Below are 23,958 nucleotides of genomic sequence, written 5' to 3'. Positions count from 1 at the left end.
ATATAAATACTGTTCAATTTCTGACACAAACCGATCGTTTCATGTCTTAGGACATCAATGTGTCGTCACGAGCCACAGGGTTTAATTTGGATTTGTCTGTGCATGTTTTTTTTTTATTCTCATATGGTGTTACCGTTTCAATGCATTATATGACTGACAGACTGGAACAGTTGGAGTTAAAAATCATCATTTGTGTTCTACTGGAGAAACAAAGTCACCTACATCTTGGATGCGCTGGGGGTAAGCAGATAAACATCAAATTTTAATTTTTGGATAAACTATCCCTTTAACGAGTCTTGTTGCTTATTCAACTGTGATGAAGGAGAAAATAAATGCTTACATGTCAGGCTCTCATTCCTCAGGTAAACCAGCTGCAGCAGCCATCAAATTGTTATTGACAGAAAATACAATTAGTTACGCCCAGATGGCCTTCAACAGAACTGAGTGCATCGTGCCCTCCACACAAAACCAACCACTTCAGTTTATAACATGCTTCTAGCAAACCGAGAATCCCTTGCTTTCTATTTTCCACTAATGGATGTTACATAATTATTTTATTAACCATGATCTGTAAGACTGAAGTCAAATAACAATATTAGATTACAGGTGTCATGAAGCAAGAAAAAAAATGGAACCATGAAATTGTTCATTAATAAGACAAAAGACCAAAGACAAGAAGTCAGTGTTATCTCAGATTTTATTCAGCAAAGCATGTGCCTACAATATCTTACAAACAGAACAAAAACAGAGGGATTGTCCTCATACAAACAGGTCAGCAGGTAGAACATTTACAATCATGCATCATGACGAGTCAAAGGGCTCGCGACGCCTCTCGCCAACATGAGGGAACTGCCGAGAGTGTGCGACGCAAGTTCAGACGAGGAGAGGACCTTCTACCACTTACGAATACACTTCACTCAAATGCTACGAGCCCAAAAGGAAGGACGAGGGGAAAGATCAATATGATCTGAGCATCAGGCAGCATCCGTGGAATTCGTTGTCATTTTCCATTGTCCTCCAGCAGCACTGAAAGGCCAACTTTAATGATCTCAGGAATGATGCATTAGCTGCAGTTATGAAGCAGAATGCTCTTTCAGAAAAGCTCCATTAAAATTCAGAATGGTTTGAACTGATCTCACAATCACAAAAAAATTAAACTAGACATGAGCAAATGTCTCCAGGGCAGAAGAAAAAAAGCTTCAAAAAGGTTTCAAATCATGTTTATTTGGAAGCTCATTTCCACCACAGAATAAAAAAAAAACGTGTTATTCATTATTCAGAATCACGAGAAAAAAAGTCAGAATTGTGAAATCAAACGAGTTTATGGGTACTTCTCAAACAGAAGGCTGCATCCTTCTTAGTCAAGTCCTTCAGAGGTTTGTAGGCTAGATTCCTCCTCAGCATTAAATGCTAGAATGAGACCGTCTAGTAAGTGCGCATTGCTGCGTCATAAATGTTTCCACCCCTGCAGTCACTGCACGATATTTATATTAAAAAGCTTTATATTAACACAGTCTATGTAATTACAAATGTCTGAGGTCTTCCAGTGTTTTAAATTACGCAGGTTAGCATTATTTGATTAATTTACAATAAAACAAAACAAAACACCACATGACTTCATCTCCAAAAGGAGCTTGATGACGTGGCAGCCAAGATATGCAGCCTTACTAGGATGCAGCCTTCCGATTGAGAACCACCCTATAACTTGTAATTGTAAGATATAAACTCACAATTGTGAGACAAAAAGGCAGAATTGCGAGACAAACTCATGACTGCAAGTTTGTATCTCGCAATTCTGCCTTTTTGTCTTGGTCTTTTGCCTTTTTATTAACTTGCAGGTGTGAGGAAAAACAGTCCGAATTGAGAGATGCAAACTTGCAATTACGAGTTTAGAATTTGTAATTGCGAGATATAAACGTACAACTGTAAGAAAGTCAGAATTGAGAGATATAAACTCGCAATTGTGAGAAAAAGTCAGCGTCGAGAGATATAAACTCGCAATTGTGAGAAAAAGTCAGCGTCTTGCTATTGAACCACAATTACGAGTTTATAAACTCACAATTGTGAGAAAAAAATTAAATGTGAGAACTAGTAAGTATGACTTTATAACTTACAATTGCGCAATATAAACAACTGAGAAAGTCAATTGAAAAAAAAAAAATTGTGGGGAAAAAAGTCAGAATTGTGAGAAAAAAATTTGCATCTCGCAATTGAATCTTAATTATGAGTTTATAACTCACAATTGCAAGATATAAACTCACAACTGAGATATTGTGAAATATAAATCGCAACTGTGAGGAAAAAATTTAATTTTGAGATACAAACTCGCAACTGTGTGAAAAAGTCATAATTGTTAGATAAATTATAATTGTAAGGAAAAGGGGTCAGAATTGTAAGACAAACTCGCAATCCTGAGACAAAGAGACGCAATAACATGTTTTAATTACATGATGAAAACAAGCTTCCATAGGTTGCTCAACGCAATCATTTAGCATTTTAATCTAACCTCAAAATCTATCAAACTAGTTATAGTAGGATGGACTTGGTGATTTAAAAAAAAAAGAAAAAAAAAAGGCAGCTGTCTGTTCTTATTCGTCAACAGAAAAAGCACAACTGAATCCCACTCTTTCACAGCCATTACTGCAGTTTTGACTTGGAGTTGGACATGAAATGGGGAGAAAGTCAGTGCGAGCAGATCAGACGTATTTATTTAAACTCAAAATGTATACAGCAGGTTAAACTGGAAAAGGAAAAGGCTATTAAACAGAAGACAGCGATGAACATGGTTGACACAGTGCAAAGGCACATTAGTGTTTATTATGGGCTGTGATATCGGGAGAAAGAAAGAGTGCTGATGAACCGTGACTGATGCAGCTTCAGAAGGCTGTAATTAAGCAAGGCATAATGGGAAAACGGGTTCGTCGATAAAGAGCAGTGAAACTTTGGAGGTGGGAAAGTACAAAGGTGCAATGCTGAACTAAATAGGAGCATGAACTACACAAAATGGAGGGGGAGAGCATTCGTATTATGTCTCATGCACGTCTACTGGATATGATCACACATGCATGATATGCGTTTCTTTGAGTGGAAATGAAAACCTAATGACAATAAGAACAACAAAACAGTAAGTCTGGAAGGCAAAAAGACAGGTCAGATATTGCACTAAGATTAAAACAAAACATAGGCATTGCTGAAGTATCAAACTAGGCATTAAACGAAACAAATTGGATGGTTGAGAAATGGGTAAGCGTATAAATGGTTATGTAAAAACAAAACTGGAAAACAAAACAAGGTAATGTGATTACAAAAAATAAAATATCTACAATAACGATTTACATTTTTTAATCTTCAATGTTAAATGTACAAGAGATTGCTGCTGCATCACTGCTGTTAATTTGCTGATTTTACAAATACATTCATTTGAAGTGTCCAGAAACAGATCTAAATGAGACGTGAAGCCCGAGGCGTCAATTCAGATTTAAACACACAAATCCTTCGATCCATGAATAGGCATTTTATCTCCACTCACAAACACTGTAACATTCTGAGGAAGATGATATTTTGTCATGTTTTTATTCCCATCCAATTTCATTTAAGAGGAATTTAATCAAGCACTGTGTCAACTTCCACTCAGGCATTTCTTTTAGACACAGTAAAACCAGATGATAAAAGAAACAGGTCAAACAAATGCCTGCTGTCATCACTAGAGGAACTCCTTCAAAGATCATGACCAGCAGCCTGATCATGGTTCATGGCAGAGATCCACACATCTCAAAGAGGAATCAAAAGAAATGCCACTGCAGAATCTGCAATGGACACATATGAAAGGGTCGGTTAAGATAAAGACACAAGAGGAATGACAAAGGCAAAGGTCACCTCCAGAGAAATCAAATATCACACGAAGTAGGATACACATTTGTGATCTGATGAAGAACACAAAGAGTGAGCATGAGAATGCATTAAATTTAATGGAGGCGATATTCCCCATCTCTAGTCAAACACTTTCCTCTGTTGATGCAGGATATACTGAACATTTACAGGATGGCACAGGGTGCAGGGGAAGCTCAGGCAGACTGCTTCTGTACTGAATTTAAGAGTCCTATAATTATTTACACAGTAGATACAGGCACTTAAAAGTCTTTGGTTGGAGTGACCCAACATTGCAGAAAAATGCATTCACAGAGCTTTTTTTTTTTTTTTGCACCCTTCTCCTGGGTTCAGTAGGCAACATGTAGTTTTCTCACTTCCCTTTCCGATATGCTTCAGTTCAGATGTTCACCTTCGACCCCGTTTATCCTGCCGACAAGGCCACCTGTGAGAAAAACAGGCACTTTTAGTATTCAACTAGAGACGCTGGATGACGACATTCATGTTAGTGGAGCAGCAACTAGAGACTCAGTTATAATTTAACTAGCACAGCTCATCTTACACACCAACTCATACCTTTTCTGGACAGAAATCTGGGTTGTTCTGTCGAACTTTGCCAGGCCTGCCCTTAATGACTGCATAGCAGAACATTGTGATGACCATCACAAACAGGAAGTAGCTGGTGTGCATGAGGTGCAGGTTAATGAGAGAGCGATCGTCCTATCGGGAAAGAGAATGCAATTTGCCTCTGTAAATTCATGCCTTTACACAGGTTTTTATACAAATTCTAACAGTTTAGTTCATATTCTGTATAATAATTTAAATTGATAAAAAGTGAATATCGTCCAAACACCAGCTCATGATTGACCCTTTGCCGGGAGTTTGATTGACAAGCGATCTAACCAATCAGAACGCCGAATCCACCATTTTGTCCGACAAAGCAGTTAGAAGTTAGAAGATTTGTTGTTTATTAAGTTTTTACACCATGTTAACATCATGGCTATTTACATGGCAAAAAAGGTCAGTATCATCCATAAAAATTTACATTATATAAAGCATTTCAACTTAACATAAGATAGAAAATCTAAAATACATTCAGGTGGTACTTTTTCCAGAAGTTAGAAGATTAACCTCGGTGGACTTAAACTTTAAAAATGGTGTGTATTGATGTCTTTCTGAGTTTTATTTGATGCTATAAATTAACTAGTAGGAAGATATGATCGCTTTATGAGGCGCTTGAGCTGAGGCGCTACAACAATCTGTCACGACACATTAAAGATCCACAAAAGTTTTTATTGTTCGGAAAAAAGAAAAAAAAACTACACAATTGACCCTTCCCAAAGACCCACCCCCCCTTAGTTACTGTTGCTTTGTCCGACAAGCCGTGGCGCTGTCACACCACACACAGTGAAAAATACATTGCGGAGCAAAGAGGACACTGACAACACGTCGACAGACAAGACAGAGCAGGTTACTTATGATCTTAAAGTCCCAGCTTTCAAACTGTGTAGTTTAAGAAATTCAAACAATAAAAACTGTTTTGTGGCTCTTTAATGTGTCGTGACAGACTGCTGTAGCGTCTCAGCTCAAGAGGCTCGTAAACCGATCATATCTTCCTACTAGTTAATTTATAGCATCAAATAAACATGAATGAACATGAGAAGGAATGTTGTTTCAAATGCGGAAAGACGTCAATATACACAATTTTTCAAGTTTAACTCCGCCGAGGTTAAATTTTCTAACTACTGACTGCTTTGTCGGACAAAATGGCGGATTCGGCATTCTGATTGGTTAGATCGCTTGTCGATCAAACTCCCTGCGACGGGTCAATTTGAAAGCTTGGACTTAATATTATAAGTAACCTGCTCTGTCTTGTCTGTCGACGTGTTGTCAGTGTCCTCTTTGCTCCGCTATGTATTTTTCACTCTGTGTGGCTTGACAGTGCATTGGCTTGTCAGACAAAGCAACAGTAACTAAGGCATGCACGCATAACATCACATGCATGCATCGTGCTGCTCACGTGTACAGCTTCGGCCAATACTGAGTAACCGCTCTGACTTAAACACGGAAGCCAGATCTTTTGGTATATAAGAGGTCTTTGTAGCATTAATACACCCTGAAAAGCTCCTTAACTTAAAACATCCTCATCGTCAATAAAAAAGCATTTATATAATCAAGCTGTAAAAATACTTCGTTTGAATCCGAGGTGGCATGTGATGTCACAGGGGCACAATCATTTGCAAATGACTGCCTCTGGAGCAAGAGAACAACACCTACTTTTACATCATTGCATCGTTGACACACTGGTGCTCAGTCGATGAGCAGCGAGTGGATCTAAAGTAATTCTAGTTGTTTATGACAAAACTGATATATTAACAAGATTGCGATGCCACGTAGACGTTGTGCTGTTCCTGGCTGTGGAAAACCATCATCATCCCGATATCAGAAAAAAAAGGATTCAGTTTATTTTTACATTTCACTGTGGATTATTTGGTAATTCAGTCACAATATCGAAGCAGGCTTTGAAAATAGACTTTTACGATATGGATTCGGCAGCAATGCCACAAACATGTAAGTAACTGTTAATTCTAATGCCTGATATGCGATTAGTGATATCTGATTTGTATTCAAGTCCCCAAATCATTTAATACTGTTTCTGCATCAGTAAATCAAGCCAGTGACCAAACGATCAACTTCGCATTGCATCTTTTAGTAGCATGAAAATAATCAGATTTTTAAATTGTGATGAAATTACATACAAAAAGCGATCAACGTATGCTCCCTTTACAATGGCTGAAGCTGTCAATCACACAGCGCGAATCAAGTTGCATGATGAGATCACTGCATTCACACTGCAACCTTTCAAGTGATGGGAAAAGATCTAAATATAAGGCTATAATCAACACTTTTCAAGATGCATTAATCTAACAGTGGGTGTTTACACTGACGTCTCACAGTAGACACGCCCCTTCAAACAGCGCGTTCAAGCCAGAGGGCTAAAATCAGGATAGAAAAATGCCTTTTATTTCGAAATTATGACATTTTATGATGTAAAAAAATCATACTAACAATATTAGTGCACCTCAGGAGACATTATAAAATAATAAAAAAAATCCACTTCATTACCCCTTTAAATAAAGTCATAATTTTTGTTGTTTTTGCATACAAAAAAGTATTCTTGTCACTTTATAACATTAAGGTTTAACCACTGTAGTCACATGGACTATTTTAATGATGTTTTTAGTACCTTTCTGGACCTTGTCAGTGGTAATTAAATTACTGTCTATGGACGAGTCATATACTCATGGATTTCATCAAAAATATCTTAATTTTTGTTCTGAAGATGAACAAAGGTCTTACAGGTTTGGAATTACATGAGGGTGAGTAATTAATGATAGACATTTCATTTTTGGGTGAACTAACCCTTTAATTGCGCAGCTAAAGACTACTGAAAATTTGGTATCATATCTAACTCTAATGCAGTGGTTCCCAACCCTGGGGTCGCGACCCCCACTAGGGGTCGCTAATAATTTTCGAGGGGTCGCCAGTCGCCAATCTTTTTTTTTTTTTAAAGAGCACGATAAATTAATTCTGATTAAAATAATTCTGAAAAAAAAAAAATGTAAAAAAATTAAACATGACAAAAAAAAAATCCTTAACGCCGAGAATTTTGCAACATATCGCGAGAGTGGGAAGATACAGACGTAACTTCGAAAAAAAAACGAGGCAAAGAGAAAATATGGCAAAGCGGCGAGGAGAAGATAAAAATGAATGCGCTAAAAAGAAAACAAGGCCTTATTTAGACAGTTATCTTGAATTTGGTTTCATTGAAGCGATGGACAAGGTGAGAATTGAGTGTGTAATCTGTGGTGAGAGACTAGCGAATGAAAGCATGAAGCCCTGCAAACTAATGAGACATCAGAGCACCAAACACCCACAGACGGTGGGTAAACCTACAGAATTTTTCCTGAGGAAAAAAGAACTTGTTATGTCAAATAGACCCCAGAACATAATAGATGTTTTTACAAGAGCTGGAAATGAAAATAGACAGGCAACGGTTGCATCCTTCGAGTGCGCTCTCTTAATTGCCCAATCAAAAAAGCCACACACCATCGGGGAAACTCTGCTCAAACCCGCATGTGTAAAAATGGCAGAAATAATGTGCGGGGCACAGGCAGCTTCAAAACTAAAAACTGTACCTCTGTCTAATAATACAATAAAGCACAGAATCGACAGAATGGCAAATGATGTTGAGAACACACTGATTGAAAAGTTAAAGATGCACCCATTTTCCATCCAACTTGACGAAACGTCTACTGTGGCGGATGAAGCAGTCCTCATTGCATATGTGCAGTACGTTGATGACTCCGAACTAAAGCAGGACATACTTTTGTCGACTAATTTGTCTACAACAACACGAGGAGAAGATATTTTCCACGCGATTGACACGTACTTCACAAAGAATCAGATTCCCTATAATAATTTAGTCGCATGCTGCACTGATGGAGCTGCTTCAATGATGGGAAAAAACAAGGGCTTCAATGCACGTTTGAAAGAAAAAGCACCCTACTGTCTTGTGTTTCACTGTATGATACACCGTCAAGCCTTGGCCAGCAAACACCTCTCTGATGAACTTAATGAAACAATGAAGACAGTTGTAAAGATCGTTAACTTTATAAAAGCCCGCCCGGTAAACAAGCGAATCTTTGCGGAGCTGTGTGAAGATGAGGTGCATCAGACACTCCTCCTTCATACCGAAGTGCGCTGGCTATCAAGAGGCCAAGTGTTGGTTCGTTTTATTGAACTAAAAGAAAAAATAAAAGAGTTCCTGAAAATGAACAATCAGAAGCTGTTTGACGAAATGACAGATGCATTTCTCATCAGAACGTCATACTTGGCGGATATTTTCAGCCTCTATAATGAAACAAACAAGCGCATGCAGAGCGCGGATGCAAATGTGCTGGAATGCAAGGAAATTATTGACGCATTTGTGCATAAAGTGGACTTTAGGAGGAATAAGCTGATGAAACGAGACCTACACCATTTTCCATCACTTCTTAAACAGACCGGGGGAAATTTGCCTGAATCCTTGAGCAAGGAGTTCATACTTCACATGGAACGGCTACAGAAAGAGATGACGTCACGGTTTTCGGATGTTGATGAACATGTCGCTAAATGCGCATGGGTAATGGATCCAATCACTGCGCAGGAGGAGGACGTGGAGTATTTACAAGCGGAGGACGAGCTCTTGGATATCAAGTCTAATTCTCTTCTGAGGAGATTCTTCAATGAACACGGGTACAAACGGTTCTGGCTGGTGAAAGGACCTAACGTCGCACCCAAGCTTGCGCACCATGCTACAACCAGACTCATCCTGCCATTCGCCACAACATACCTGTCCGAGACTGCTTTTAGTTCTCTGGTAACCATCAAAACGAAGGCACGCAACAAGCTGGATGTGCACCATGACTTTCGTATGGCTGTCACGAAAATCATGCCTAATATACAATCTCTAGCCCTGGATATGCAGGCCCAGACTTCACATTAAATAGTCACATTAAAACAATTAAATAAGGGCTTTAATTCAACCAGGAACAAGAGAAAAGGCATGAAAAAACATAACTTACAATATGTAAATATTTATTATGCAGTGGTTATTGTTGTGTTTTAATTGGTGAATGTTTTTAGTTTTTAGAATGCAAAACAAAAAATACATTAATTCTCTGAATAAGTGATATTCATGTTAGTAAATTTTAATTTGCTTCTGTTTGTTCATCAGTTAAAAAGCACAGGCTGAAAACAAAAGTCGGTCATTGTGAACCCTTGCATGTTGTTACACGTTTAAGGTAATAAGTGAAATGGATAGATTTGATATTTACGCTAACAGATTAAAATGTGCTGTTATTTGCTCAACGGGTTTAGGAAAATAAATGGAATCTGTTGTTGGAAAAACTCAGTAGTTGCAAGTTGCAGTTAATTGTTTGCATTCTGGTGTTATTAAAAACTTAAACAACTGACAGTCACATTAAGCTGATGTCTATACTGGTGTATTTGAATGGGGGGGGGGTCATGGGGGTCGTTAAGATTTTTCAGTGTTAAAATAGGGGTCTCTTGAAAAAAAGGTTGGGAACCACTGCTCTAATGTGTTGTGGGTGACTGTCAGGACAGATGCTTTGAGTTTGTTTGTTGTTATGTTTTTGTTAGGGTGTTCTGAGTGGTGCCAGAGCATTGCTATTTGGTTTGTTTTGTCTGCTATACATTAGTACTGTACTTTCACAAAGCATTTAATCACACAATGTTACTATCAAACGCTGAAACACTCACATCTGGAACGATGACAGTGAGCTTGGGATTCAGTGTGTGATACACCTTCCCAATGGCACCTTTGTAACACCAGAATGGGTTGTACTCCTGTGTGTACTTTGTGTCCGAATCTCGTGCTGTGGTGAAAATCTTGTACCAGGATGTGGCATTGCTGTAGGTCTCTGGGACACAGTGAGGCGGCTGCCTGCAGAGGATTTGCAAAACAAGGCATGAATTACTCATTCTAGATGAAGGAAACTCAAATCAGTATTTTTTAAAAACAAGCTTCAGTTATGTAACACCAATTTGCACTATTCTGCCCCTCTGTGTATACTCTTTTTGTTTTGCTTTGGCTGTCTGGTTGAGTTAAACAATTTCTGAGTTGTTAGTTACTCGGCACAAACAAATTTACAGAGAAAATCCACAGCTGAAAGCCTACAGCAATATTTGTGAGCACATCTTGAAGATACAAAACACATAGTGGGGGAGAGTGGGGTAGTGTGTCAGTAGGTAAGTGTACGACCCCATTCTCTAAGAAACTGTGCACATCAGTAAGAGTCATTACATTAAAGACCCCCAGTAATGAAAATCAAGTTCTTAATGTTGTTTATATGTCTATTTGGTGTTTTTAATATGCTTTAATTCAAACCATATTTAAATTCATAAGTCAACACTATTGAACGGTATTTTCTCCTTAAAACTATAGTTTACCAAAGACAGTCTCAAAAATGCATTTTAAAACCGTCCATGTTCCCTACATCACATATGTTGTAACTAATACCACCAACATGTGGGTGGGCTTTAGCATATCATTAACTATGCTGCGAAGAAGGGGGGTCTCAAGAGAAGCCAGGTTATCACAGTATATGTGTCTGTTGATATGAAAAATCTGGTACATTTAGCAATATGGCAGGTGAATTATGTATATGATGTATATTACAATGTTATGATGAACTATATGCCTTTCTCCACTGACGTTGTTCAAAGCGTTTCTAAGGATGCAGATTTTTTGAAGGCAGCCGTCTGACTCTGAAATGGCAAATGGGAACATGGTTTGTGTAGCATCAGCAACAAATAGCTGTTTGATGACGTAGTCAAGCCAAAGCGAAAATCATATCAATTATTTGTTGAGTTACAATCAAACTATTTTAAGGTATGAGGAAATTATTTTCACAGGACTTTTTTAAATTGATCAAAGATGAGTTTTAAAGGATAAAATTATTGACTACAGGGGGATTTAAAATAAAACTAAAACCATTTAAAAAAAAGAAAAAAAAGAAAAACATTTTCTTTACTTGAAAAAAAAAAAAAAATTATTTCAGCTACTTGCTAAAACAACATTTCTCATTTTCATTTAGTTTATCTTGATGTACTAACATAACTGAAATAAAAATTACAACATAAAAAACCCTGCAATTTTAACATTAAAATGAAAAAAAAAAGAAAATTCAAAAATGTTAAGTTTTTCAAAATATTAAAACACTATAATAGTGTATATTACAGTATATGATCATGCCATACATAGATGCAAAAGCCTCTAAGTACCATCTGAAATTCTTATAAAATGAGCATTTTTATCGAGCTTGTATGTTTATGTTCAGTTATTTCACTTTAATGGCAATGAAAATGACCTATTAAATGCCATTAAAGTGAAATTACTGAACCTAAACACATGAGCTTGACAAAAATGCTATCAATGCTAATGCTATTTGTATGTGAAGTCTTCAGATTTATATATATATATATATTATATTATATTATATTTGGGCTGTGAATCTTTGGGGAGACAAAATCAATTTGATTCCTGATTTATAGGTTTGCAATTAGATTCAACAATGGTTTTTGTTTCCAAAGTTTCGAATTGAGGCAATTCAAAATGACATTCATTGCTTTTCAATTCAGCATTTTTAAGTGCATTCATAGGATTATTTAAACACTTGCCCTAATGTGTCTTAGTCTGTGTGAATTACACAGCGACTCAGAGAATGAGAGCAAAAAAAACAAACAAAAAATTCATAAATAAAAAACATTTTGTCATTGTTATTTCTAAATGATGCAACACCACTTTATTCTAATAGCCTAAAAATGGCAGTTCAAAGATGGCTGAATGCTTGTATATTACTTATCAAGGTCTACCTAACTGGCTCAACCTACAGTGAAAGAGAGCTTCCCTTCCGAATGCAAGGACAAACCATTATTACTAAAATTTAGTAATAATCCCAGTCCAGCATCCTCATGACCCAACAGAGGACAAGTGGTTTGGAGAATGGATGGATGGACACCAATTTTATTAATATAAATATCAAAATAATCAAATTACAAAATGTTGTAAACGATTTCATTTATATTGTGAATAGAATTTTTTTCTAATTTCAGTTGAATCAGTACAAGTAAAACGTACAAGTAAAATATAGTAAAGAGTTGCACAACTTACCCCACATTCCCCCTACATGATTGGCCTGTTAAGTGATTTGGGACATATGATTCTATAGACACTTACACTGTGACTGGGAAGACATTACTGGCTGCTGTGATGGTCATACAGGTGCTGAAGACCATCTGCTCACAACGACCATGCAGAATGCACTCATCTGAGTTCCAGGCTACTGGCAGAGTGAAAGTGATGTTCATCTCTTCATGGGCCTCTCTGCCTTTAATGACAAAAACACACCCACACAGAGTCAGCATGTTCAGTAAAACAAAGGGAGCTTAGATGTGCCTGCAAGTGATATCTAGAAGGTATTCAGCTCCAGGCCTCTCTCCCACTGTTATCCCTTTGTGCACAATGGACCTTTGTTTTAACTGGACTATGTTCAGTCACAACACCAGAAAGAAAAGAAAAAAAAACAACAAAAAAAAACAAAAAACAAACGCATCACAGCAATGACTCTCCACCCTGATCTGTTTAAGTGAAATAGACAGTCATAGAGGCTGAATTCGGTTCAAAATTTCTAAATGTACTCAATGTAAATTTCATTACAACTACCACAACCTACGGCCTTCATGTTTGAGAACATGTTGTGCACTACCATTCAAAACTTTGAGGTCAGCAAGATCTGTTTTGAAATAATTTAATACTTTTATTCAGCAAGGATGCAATAAATTGTTCAAGAAACACAATAAAGACATTCATAATGTAACAGAAGACTTCTATTTCAAGTAAATGCTGTTCTTTTAAACTTGGTTCCTCAAAGAAAAAAAAAATCACGGTTTCCAGAAAAATATTAAGCAGCTGATTTCAACACTGACAATCTTAAGAAATGTTTCATTTAAAGACACATATACTAGGGGTGTAACAATACACTGAAGTCATGGTTCGGTACGCACCTCGGTTTTGGGGTCATGGTTCGGTACAACAAAAACGAGCAACAAATTCCCAATGCTAGGTTTCTTTTCATTTATTTTGAACAGAATGTAGTGCAAATTAGTTTGTTTCACCTAGCAGTATTTAGTTCCCCCTGAGGTAGTTGGTACAGTATAGTCTCCTTTAGTGTACTAAGCAAAAAGCAGTAAACAGAATGCACTCCTGCATAGGTAATATTTTTTTGGGAGTTTAAAAAAACAAAAGAATAATGAAAAATAAAACTTGTGCAGAGATTAGTTTTTGCACTCCTGTTGTTTTTTCTGCCTAGCTCCGGTGAGGCAGACGACATCATCCAGATGTGCCAGTCAGCAGAAACAACTTAAAATACTCCATAATTTATGGTCATACAGATAGAGATCATCTGAACTCTTGTTTGGGTTGGTGCATAGACTGTCTCTTCTTTTGCTCTTTTTCCTGTTGTGGTAGTTAGCAAACAGTGCTGCGTCATTTTGAGGGCTGAGTCCTTCAGAGGTCGCATTTGAAGGCTGCATACGTCATAAAGGATGTTTTATTTAAGAAAATTAACCATAATAAAATCGACTGTTATTCCCCGTGAGGTGTAAAATACTGTAATTTCTTTCTTACTTTGCAATCTAACGGTTACTTTTCTTAAATGAGACCGCCTCGATGATTATGCAGCCTTCAAACGTGACCTCCAGAGGACACAAGACTTTGAAATGAGCCGCAGCTAGTATTGCATTACCCCTTGCAGCCTTCTGGATTGTAGTGTGGATCACCTGTGACTGACTGTATTAGTTGTCTGACTGTATGCACCGAACTGTGATGCCTCGTACCGTGACGTTCAGGATGAGTACATGTACCGTTACACTCCTAGCGCATACACATCCGGACCAGTTTTTTTTAGCATGATTTTATCTAAAGAAATATGATTGTTGTCAGATTTCCTCTATGATTTGAGTATGTATAAAACATAAGCTTGTTTCAATGGTCTTTCCTTAGAGAAGCTGCATTTGCATGCCTAGAAAATAGATGTAGAGACTCAAACATAGGTACAGTACTTTGCATCAAGTGCAAACTGAGTGCTGAGTAGAAATATGCAAATTGTGAAAAAACCTGACAAAATGAATGCCCACATGAAGGTATGTTATCAGATGGCACACTTTTCCACAAAATTCCTACAAAAAAAAACAAGACATACCAGCAAGGCCAACTTGCTGCCCAAGGACACTAGCATAAAGGTGGGTAATATTGCGCGAATAGCCTCCAAATGGCCTCAGCGGATCCAGGGTCAATGTGATGGCCACAGAGATGTTGATCAGACCAGGGTCCTCCAGCAGGGGTGGCGACTGGGTGCTGGATCGCGTCTGGCTACTGGTCACTGTGCTCTCTGGTGTAATGGACTCATTCAAGCTGTGCTTGAGGGTCTCGTTTTCTGAGATGCAAAAGTCAATCTCGTTGAATCGGAGAAGAAAGGTGTTCCAATCCTGGTGGGGAAAAAAAAACAAAACAAATACAACAGTCACAAGAGTAAATTCAAAGTAAAGCTTATCGCCAACACTTCCTGCTCAATATTTAACATTCTCATACATGTATGTCTATTACAGTGTTGTTTTATTAACTAAAACTATTGAATTAAATATAAAAAAAAAAATAGATAAAATAAAATAAAAAATAAAATAAAACATGAAAACTTTACAAATGTTGCCTTGGTGTCTAACTGAAATAAGTTGAAATAAAATTTCTGAAATTAAAACTGAATTAAAAATAAATTAAAGCAGTACAAATTAATCACATCTAAAATGCATTAGTAAAACTTAAACTGCAACTAAACTGAAAACTAATAAAGCCAATTTAAAATACAATATTATATAAATAGTAGGAGTGGGCGATATACTGGTAGACGCGATTAGCCAGTAGAAATTTGTATACTTTTTTTGTGATATTGATATTGGTGATGAGATATTTCAATGGTATCAAAAATGTTAATATCATAAAAACTTATTTAAAGCAAAAATAACTATATCACAATATACATTGCTATCGTGAAATAAATTGTATCGTGATTTTGGTCATATCACCCACCTCTAATAAATATATAAACAAATACTAAAATAACACTGGTCTACCAATCAATAACTATTATCTTTGCAAGTATTTTCTATCGTTCATGGCTCACACATTTGTGGTAAACCAAGTTATTTTCTACCTCGGTCATTTCAGGTGATTTGATCTCCTTGATCTTAAAGAAGTATCCTACAGTGAGGAAAGCAATAGCCACAGCACTGACGCTGACCATAAAAATGACCAGCGGTGGACGGTTACTTATGTAGGTCTTCAGATTCTCCAGTGGATTCAACAACAACACCTGCAACAAGAAAAAAATCCCACAAGCTTAGGGAAACTTTCACCTACATAAACACTGGCAATGAATGAATCTGAAGCACACGGCAGTGAATTCTAATTCATTTCTGTCTTCTTCTGTTCAGAGTAAGAACTGGTGTGTGTTCTTAATCCAACCTGCAAGGCACAAAGGTTTGCCATGTGCTAACATATGGCTCTAAGTCAATATTTGGATCTTATCCATTTATTTGTTCTCTCTTCACTTGACAAGATTTAAACTGTGAAGTTTCACAACTTGCTTTAGTCATTTAAACATGTGTAAATGCCCAAACACCAGTCAATGGCAGATCTTGATTCAAAGTCTTGCTTTTTCACACAATATTAATGATTATTTGTAATATTACAAATTTCAAATATTATTGCAGCTTAAGAATGATTAGACGACTAAAGCTCTGTGGATTAAATTGTGTGGAAAATAAACAGAGACACTGTCAAACAGTTTAGGGTGTAGAAACGCAAGCAGAAACTCCACACCCCACACACATACAAACTCAAACAAACCATGGCTGAATGAGCTGACAAAAATGATAAGGAGACAAATATTCTCAGTGAATACCCTGAACTCTTCTGTGCAGCTGAAAGCTTTCGCAAATCCTAAAAAAATACTGTTTTACAACAAATCAATTAAATCCTGTAAATGGTGACATTGAGACACCATCAAGAAACCTGTTTTTTCCCCCTTAAATTGTAGAAGCAAAACCGTATCACGCATTAGAAGTTATCTTAAGGTGAAGCATATGTTTCCACCCTTGTATTATGAAAATGGAAATAAACCAACATCCTATCATTTTTCTTTTAAATATCGGACTCAAATTCTTCTGGTGATGTTCAGTTAATTTAATGGTTCTTGAACATACATTTTTCATCACATGATCTAATCAATATTTAATTTAATTCAGTGAAAAAAAAAAAAAAAATGGTAAAGCATTTTAATCCCATTTAGTGAAAATGCTACAACAGTCAGCAGTCTGATCAATAACTGCTGAAGTAAGAAATCACAGCTGATATTACTTCCAATTTATCTAACACACTGCACAGTAAAGATCAAGGCAAATTTAAAAGGTCATCTGAGTATTCATATAGAATATTAGCATTCAGTTTACACATTATAAGGCCAATTCACACTGAACAAAACAGACAATCATAGGATTACAGTATGTTACTTATCAGACATTCCACAACCCAACAAACGGCAATTGAACGTTCAATCAGTGGAAACAAGTGCCGAACCAACAGCAAGAGATGCCGACAGGGGTAACACACTGATCCGACAAAATCATTGGTTGGCGACTGTTGGTGCAGTGTGAACTGGCCTAGTGAATGCAAGAGTGCCCACCACCTTTTTCAGCAGTTAGCTCTGGAAATATTTTTCCCATGGGGATTTAAAAAAAAAAAAAAAAATTCATTTAATAGTTATATGCCATGAACTAAACTAACCATCTTCAAGGTGAATCACAACATCAGAAACTTGAACTTGAAGCAAAGAAGTATTTGAAAATCTGACCAAAACTCAAAAGGTACAAGACTGTGTACTTAAAGGATTAGTACACTTCAGTAGGGCTGCAACGATTAATCACGATTAATCGATTGCAAAATAAAAGTCTGTGTTTACGTAATATATGTGTGTGTTTTGTGTATAATAATTATGTATATATAAATACACACACATACAGGTATAAAGTTTAGAAATATATGCATGTGTTATAAATATTTATATTTACATATATATTTTATATTACATATAAACAAATGTTTTATATATAAATATAAATTTTTTCTTAAATATATACATGCATGTGTGTGTATTTATATATACATAATTATTATAGACAAAACACACACATATATATTACGTAAACACAGACTTTTATTTTGCAAACGATTAATCGCGATTAATCGTTGCAGCCCTACACTTCAGAATTAAAATTTCCTTTTAATTTACTCACCTCCATGTCATCCAAGATGTTCATGCGTTTCTTTCTTCATTCGAAAAGAAATTAAGGTTTTTGAAGAAAACATTCCAGGATTTTTCTCCATATAGTGGATTTCAACGGCTACCAACGGGTTGAAGGTCCAAACTGCAGTTTAATTGCAGCTCTCTACACGATCCCAGACGAGGGGTCTTGTCTAGCAAAACGTAAGTCAGTCAAGTTGAAGGAGAAAATGAGGTGGAGTTTTTCGCCCTACCATGGTACTTTCACCTACGTCATGCGTGAACTTTCCAACTTGATTATGTAATGCGTGGCGCATCGAAGAGCTAGTGTAAGATGAGCATTTGTGGTTAAAAAGTATATACATTTTTATTTTATTTTTTTACACAGTGAGTGATCGTTTCGCTAGATATGACTCTTATTCCTGAGCTGGGATCATGCAAAACCCTTTGAAGTTGCACTGAAACTGCAATTTGGACTTTCAACTCATTGGTAGTCGTTGAAGTCCACTATGTGGAGAAAAATCTTGGAATTTTTTCTTCAAAAACCTTCATTTCTTTTTGATTGAAGAAAGAAAGACAAACATCTTGGATGACATGGGGAGGAGTAAAAATTAAGAAATTTTCATTCTGAAGTGAACTAATCCTTAAACTGCTGTAATGAAGCAATACAAATGACAATCAAATTTAAAATGATGAAGAAATATAAACTATTGATTTAAAGATAAATATAGAGAAACAATATACACTACCTGGCCAAAATAAAAGTTGCAGTTTGGTTTTAAATAGGCAGTTGCTTAAGAGTTAATGATTGGATCATAGTTATTATGTTTCTAGCATGTTATTTGTTTGGCAGCAGTTCTTCTAGCCCTAATTGATGGAGTGTGTAGCTTTCTTAAACAACCATGTAGAAAGACACATCATGGCCATATTCCAGGATGACAATGTCAAGATTCATCAGGCTCAAATTGTGTAAGAATGTTTGGGAGGGAGCATGAAGAATCATTTTCACACATGAATTGGAAATAAATGTTGTGATGTTACAGTGCTTCCAACAGGTTTGAAATATACTTGCGGTGGTAGCCGGGTGAAAAATCCTCCCATTACCGACGGCACAAAAATGGTCTACTACATGTGACAAACAAATACTGTGATTTTTAACAGTATTTTTATTTATTGAAATTAATTTTAAATACATAGCATACTATTACATTTAATTACATACTAATATTATGCATTATTATGCATTGTTTGCCAAATTAAATTATTAATTTATTAAATTAAATTATGCTAAATTAAAGCATTTAAATGGTTCTCCTTTTCCTATGTTCTCCTTGCTGTCATACAGTGTCTCTCTCAGTGAATGAGACAGATTTTACTGGTAAAATTTATATAATGAATAATATGCGTCAAATAATGTTCTTAGTCTTTTTTTCCTGTGGGGGAGACTATAATAATTTACTATGAATTAAATGGAAATCAAATTAAATACGATTTATTGTGCAACCAAAATACCAATAATGCCCAGAAGAAAAAATAAAAACAAAAAAAAAAACGTGTGTGATTTGTGTGCGAAAAGCGTGTGACTTTTAATTATAAACAAGCCGGAAATACACTGGGACTCTTATTTTGAAATGTCTACACAATTGCGGGCTGATCCTTCAGATTCTCGAGCCTGTAGAACGCACAACAACGCCGCCTTGTGACTTTGTAACATGCAGCGCTCTTTGTGAAATATCCACCGCGTCTCTGCAGCGCACGTGGGAATGCCAGCGGAAGTAAACAGTTCTTAACGCACACATAACGAGCCGGTATGAAACACGAGGGGAGATTTTCCACAAGTTAACTGATCGTGGATGGTTTCATTATCTTGAGTGGATGCAAAAGTATAAGAGGATAAAAATAATAGAAGCATAAATGTGTCTCCAAATATACTTGGCCATTAATATACCTGGGCAGCCTGCCCAAGTAAAGTCTTTGTGTGGGAAGCACTGTGTTTTTTCCATCAAGAGGTGCACCATTTTTTGCTCAAGATCTTGTATTGACAATGCAAGAGGTCAGCACTCTGTAAAGTCTACTCCAGCACATCCCAATGACTTCCAATGAATTATGCATATTATGCATATAAATATTTATGTAGTTTGAGAGCATATGGAAACTAACTCTATATTTGCAGTGCAGGCGCTACAATGTTCTTTTTTCCTGCAATGTGTTTGTCACAAATCTCTGATTGTTGGAGATTTCACTGCAGAATTATGGGTAATGTAGGTTTTCACCAGGAATTCAGCTGTTGAACATGATTATTTAAAAAACAGGTTGAAATAATTCAGACTGATGTCTTCAACAGAAGCATATCTTAATAGATTAACTGACTCCTGTGTAGAGTTTTTTTTTTTTATTGAATCCGAAACACTGGAGCAGTTACTGCAAATAATTGCAGACTTGCTGAACCGCAAATTAATACTGTCATCATGTCTGACTCATTCTGAATTAAAGGCACAATATGTAAGATTTTTGGATTAAAAAAATCCAAAAACCAAGAGCAGTGTTAAATATTCTCTTGACTTGTGCACTTACTTTATCCCAAATATTTTCAAGAATATTTAAACTATGGAGACTTTTGAAAACGATGGCATGGCTGCCCACATTCGCTCTGCGTATCTGAACTGCAATCTTTGCTGGCTTTGTTGTAATTTTAAGCAGCCATTGTGCTGTTAAAATCTACATTTTTGCAATACTGCAGCTGCCTACATGCACAAGAGGCAACTGTTTACAGTTGTATGCGCATGCTTATTGTGCATGAAGTCATGTGACATGTTTTCGGCCGTGTAGTTTTCTGGAAAAAAATTTCTGAAACGCTGTGAAAATGCCGGTGCAGACAAGGATCGTTTTCATTTTAAAACAAAAACGCACTAGTGTAAACGTGGCCTTAGAAGGCGGGACGTATTCCACCATATTGCGCGTTGCAGTTTCTCCCATTCGTAACTAATAGAAGTGAATAGTTTTTCTTTATCTATAGTCTTTGGTACCCTGATTTACCATGCCTAATATCTATCTAGCTTACTGCAGTGTACAACAAGTGTCTCATAGCAGCTGCTGAGTGAACGCACAGAGTAGCATTATAGCAACTTTCAACACAAATGTATGAAAAACAGCGCTGTGTTACCCCACATATGCATGACAGCAAGAAGCAGAAGCGGTCGCCTGCGGCATAATAAAAATTCTGCTTCTCTCGAGACATTTGTTGCGCTTGTCTATCATTAGCAATCGCTCCAGTGGCCTCGTTCCGCTCCGATGGTTTGCAGCCACACCCTGCTTCATACTACAGTAATATAGTACATCAATACACCAGCTCATCCATGAATATGATTTCTCCCTGAGACCCATTGGATTCTTTCCACCAGCTGTAGATGTGAAGATAACACCTCCAATGATTCCACAAAATCAAGGTTTTACCAAGCTATGACTTTCTTTTGAAAAAGCGATCTCTAGCGGCGAAAAATTACAAATTGTGCCTTTAAAAAAAAAAAAAAAAAAGTTGTATAGTGTCATTCAGAACAAATGAAATATTGATCACAATTATGTTTATTTTTATTTACCATATAGTTATGGTCAACTAATGAATTGCATATATACTAGGGGTGCAACGGTTCTCAGTAAAAAAACAAAAAATCTGTACTGTTCACCACTTACAGTTCGGCACGCACATGCACCACGGTTCATCTTGAATGACTATGAATCTGCTGCCCCTGTTTTTAAAGGGTTAGTTCACCCAAAAATTAAAATGATGTCATTAATGACTCACTCTTATGTCGTTCCAAACCCGTAAGACCTCCGTTCATCTTCAGAACACAGTTTAAGGTATTTTAGATTTAGTCCGAGAGCTTTCTGTCCCTCCATTGAAAATGTATGTACGGTATACTGTCCATGTCCAGAAAGGTAATAAAAACATCATCAAAGTAGTCCATGTGAAATCAGTGGGTTAGTTAGAAGATTTTGAAGCATCTAAAATACATTTTGGTCCAAATATAACAAAAACTGCAACTTTATTCAGCATTGTCTTGTCTTCCGGGTCTGTTGTATATCCGCTTTCACTCCACAGTGACGCTGCTTCTTTCCCGTTTTACGGCGGTTGGCATCCAGCTTATTGGTGCATTACCACCCCTTCTGCTCCGGACAGTGACGCGATTAGGACATCCGCGACATGCACACCTACGCACCATTTTAAAAAATATAGCAATACCAAAATACAAACAATGTAGAATAGCTTGAATACAGCGTGTGTCTCCCTCAGAATGTAAACGAAGCTTGGGCGCACCGGATAACACGTCAGCAGCGTCACTGTCTGGAGCAGAAGGGGGCGGTAATGCACCAATAGGCTGGATGCCAACCGCCATAAAACAGGAAAGCGGATATACAACAGACCCGGAAGAGAAGACAATGCTGAATAAAGTCGTAGTTTTTGTTATTTTTGGACCAAAATGTATTTTAGATGCTTCAAAATCTTCTAACTAACCCACTAATGTCACATGGACTACTTTGATGATATTTTTATTAGCTTTCTGGACATGGACAGTATACTGTACATACATTTTCAATGGAGGGACAGAAAGCTCTCGGACTAAATCTAAAATATCTTAAACTGTGTTCTGAAGATGAACGGAGGTCTTATGGGTGTGGAACGACATGAGGGTGAGTCATTAATGACATTATTTTCATTTTGGGGTGAACGAACCCTTTAATGTTAATCAAACAACAAATGACAAAGAAATCACTCACTGCTCTTGACTGAATAGCTTTTGTAACTACAATAATGATTAATCTTTATCTAATTTATACAGTGAAAATAATATGCAGGGTTATTTTATATTTAAGTACTTTATTCATTTTCTGTACCTGCTGTTATATACCTGAAAATTATTTTATTTGAATCTTTGCTCTATTGTATAGATTTTTGCTGTTGCTTGTAGTTTAATTAGTTGTTCTTATTTTCTTTCTTTTTTTTTTTTTTGACAGTAGTCCTGTTTTCCCTGAATATGGCACATACCGAACTGTACTGAAACCATGACCCTAAAACCGTTATACAAACCGAACCGTGAGTAATGTGAACCATTGCACCCCTAATATATATATATATATATATATATATATATATATATATATATATATATATATATATATATATATATATATATATATATATATATAAAATGATACACACATATACACACTGTTTGTTATTTAGAAATATTTTTTATTTTTTAAATATATTTCTACCAAGTACGTACTAGTACAGGAAACATTAATCAACCAAAATCGTTGAGAATAAATCGATTCCCACCCTGACTTTCCAGACAGCACTTAGGGATCTGACAGAAACATCTTCCCTTGGCTTGTATCATATTTGCTCTTATCAGGCTGCTGCTGGTGATGGCCTGAATCTCTCGACCTCCTTAGTCGTACTCTGCAGCATATATCGAGCTGTCAAGCCTACACGACGGCTGTGTGTCAAATCCAAGTGCTCTACCAATCAAGGAAGTATTTATGGGGCATCATTTGAGGGTCTGTGACACACATAAATGCAGCATAGGCAGGCAGCTCACTAGGTTTTGAGACACAGCCGACATTCAGTTGTTTGTGTTAGCTAAGAGCTCCGATGTGAACGGCACGTATCATTACTGTTCTCACCAAAACAGATTAACCTGAAGCAGCTATGCGGCTAACTAGTTATGCAACCATCCCCAACCACACAAACACAACACGTTAAGTGATTAAGCTAAAACAAGCAGGAAATCTCAAACTCACCATTTTGCCTCCGCGAGTGCGCAAGACAGCTGCAGGCGGCTAACGCTAACAAACTCGAGCCTAACGGGCCTGTGCGACAAACGCACAGCTGACAGCGGTATAGGAGTACACAACACCCCTTCCCATTATTTTCAGGTGCACTATATTCTCAAAACGGGATTTTATTAGGCCTTAGCGTCTATAACGAGCTGCTGGTTGACGGAAACTGACTGGAGATGTCTTCTGTGTTTAGGAACCAGCACAACCAATCGCGTTACTTTCACTTCTCTACGCACGCCCTGATCACGCGTGGCGGGGCTTAGCACGGTGCAAAGCCTGTCATTGGCTT

At 36.9% G+C, this 23,958-nt stretch overlaps 1 protein-coding gene across 3 annotated transcripts; it reads right to left on the bottom strand.

The window, feature by feature from the left end:
* Nucleotides 1-687: 687 nt before the first annotated feature.
* Nucleotides 688-23,877, bottom strand: tmem248 (transmembrane protein 248). Of its 3 annotated transcripts, XM_067406729.1 has the most exons (7): nt 23,631-23,877; nt 15,702-15,860; nt 14,694-14,979; nt 12,671-12,821; nt 10,192-10,375; nt 4,444-4,587; nt 688-4,312 (listed from the first exon to the last, which is right to left on the bottom strand). In XM_067406729.1, the coding sequence occupies exons 1-7, from the start codon at nt 23,631-23,633 to the stop codon at nt 4,292-4,294; spliced, it is 948 nt and encodes a 315-aa protein (XP_067262830.1). In that variant the 5' UTR covers nt 23,634-23,877; the 3' UTR covers nt 688-4,291. The 3 variants fall into 3 exon arrangements, with proteins under 3 accessions (XP_067262830.1, XP_067262832.1, XP_067262831.1); XM_067406731.1 differs by lacking the exon at nt 15,702-15,860; XM_067406730.1 differs by lacking the exon at nt 688-4,312 and having other exon boundaries at nt 4,438-4,587.
* Between the last annotated feature and the right edge of the window lie 81 nt (nt 23,878-23,958).

The sequence above is a fragment of the Chanodichthys erythropterus genome, chromosome 13 (assembly GCF_024489055.1).
Source record: "Chanodichthys erythropterus isolate Z2021 chromosome 13, ASM2448905v1, whole genome shotgun sequence".
Taxonomy (NCBI): domain Eukaryota; kingdom Metazoa; phylum Chordata; class Actinopteri; order Cypriniformes; family Xenocyprididae; genus Chanodichthys; species Chanodichthys erythropterus.
The sequence above is the reverse complement of the archived record's forward strand: the minus strand, read 5'-3'. Positions and strand labels throughout refer to the sequence as shown.

What these genes read in the sequence shown, in the direction of transcription:
- tmem248 (XM_067406729.1), bottom strand. An exon ending in AATCACCTGAAATGACCGAG is followed by an intron (nt 14,980 to 15,701) that starts GTAGAAAATAAC and finishes TTTCCCCACCAG; the next exon opens with GATTGGAACACCTTTCTTCT. An exon ending in CAGATTTCTGTCCAGAAAAG is followed by an intron (nt 4,313 to 4,443) that starts GTATGAGTTGGT and finishes TTTTTCTCACAG; the next exon opens with GTGGCCTTGTCGGCAGGATA.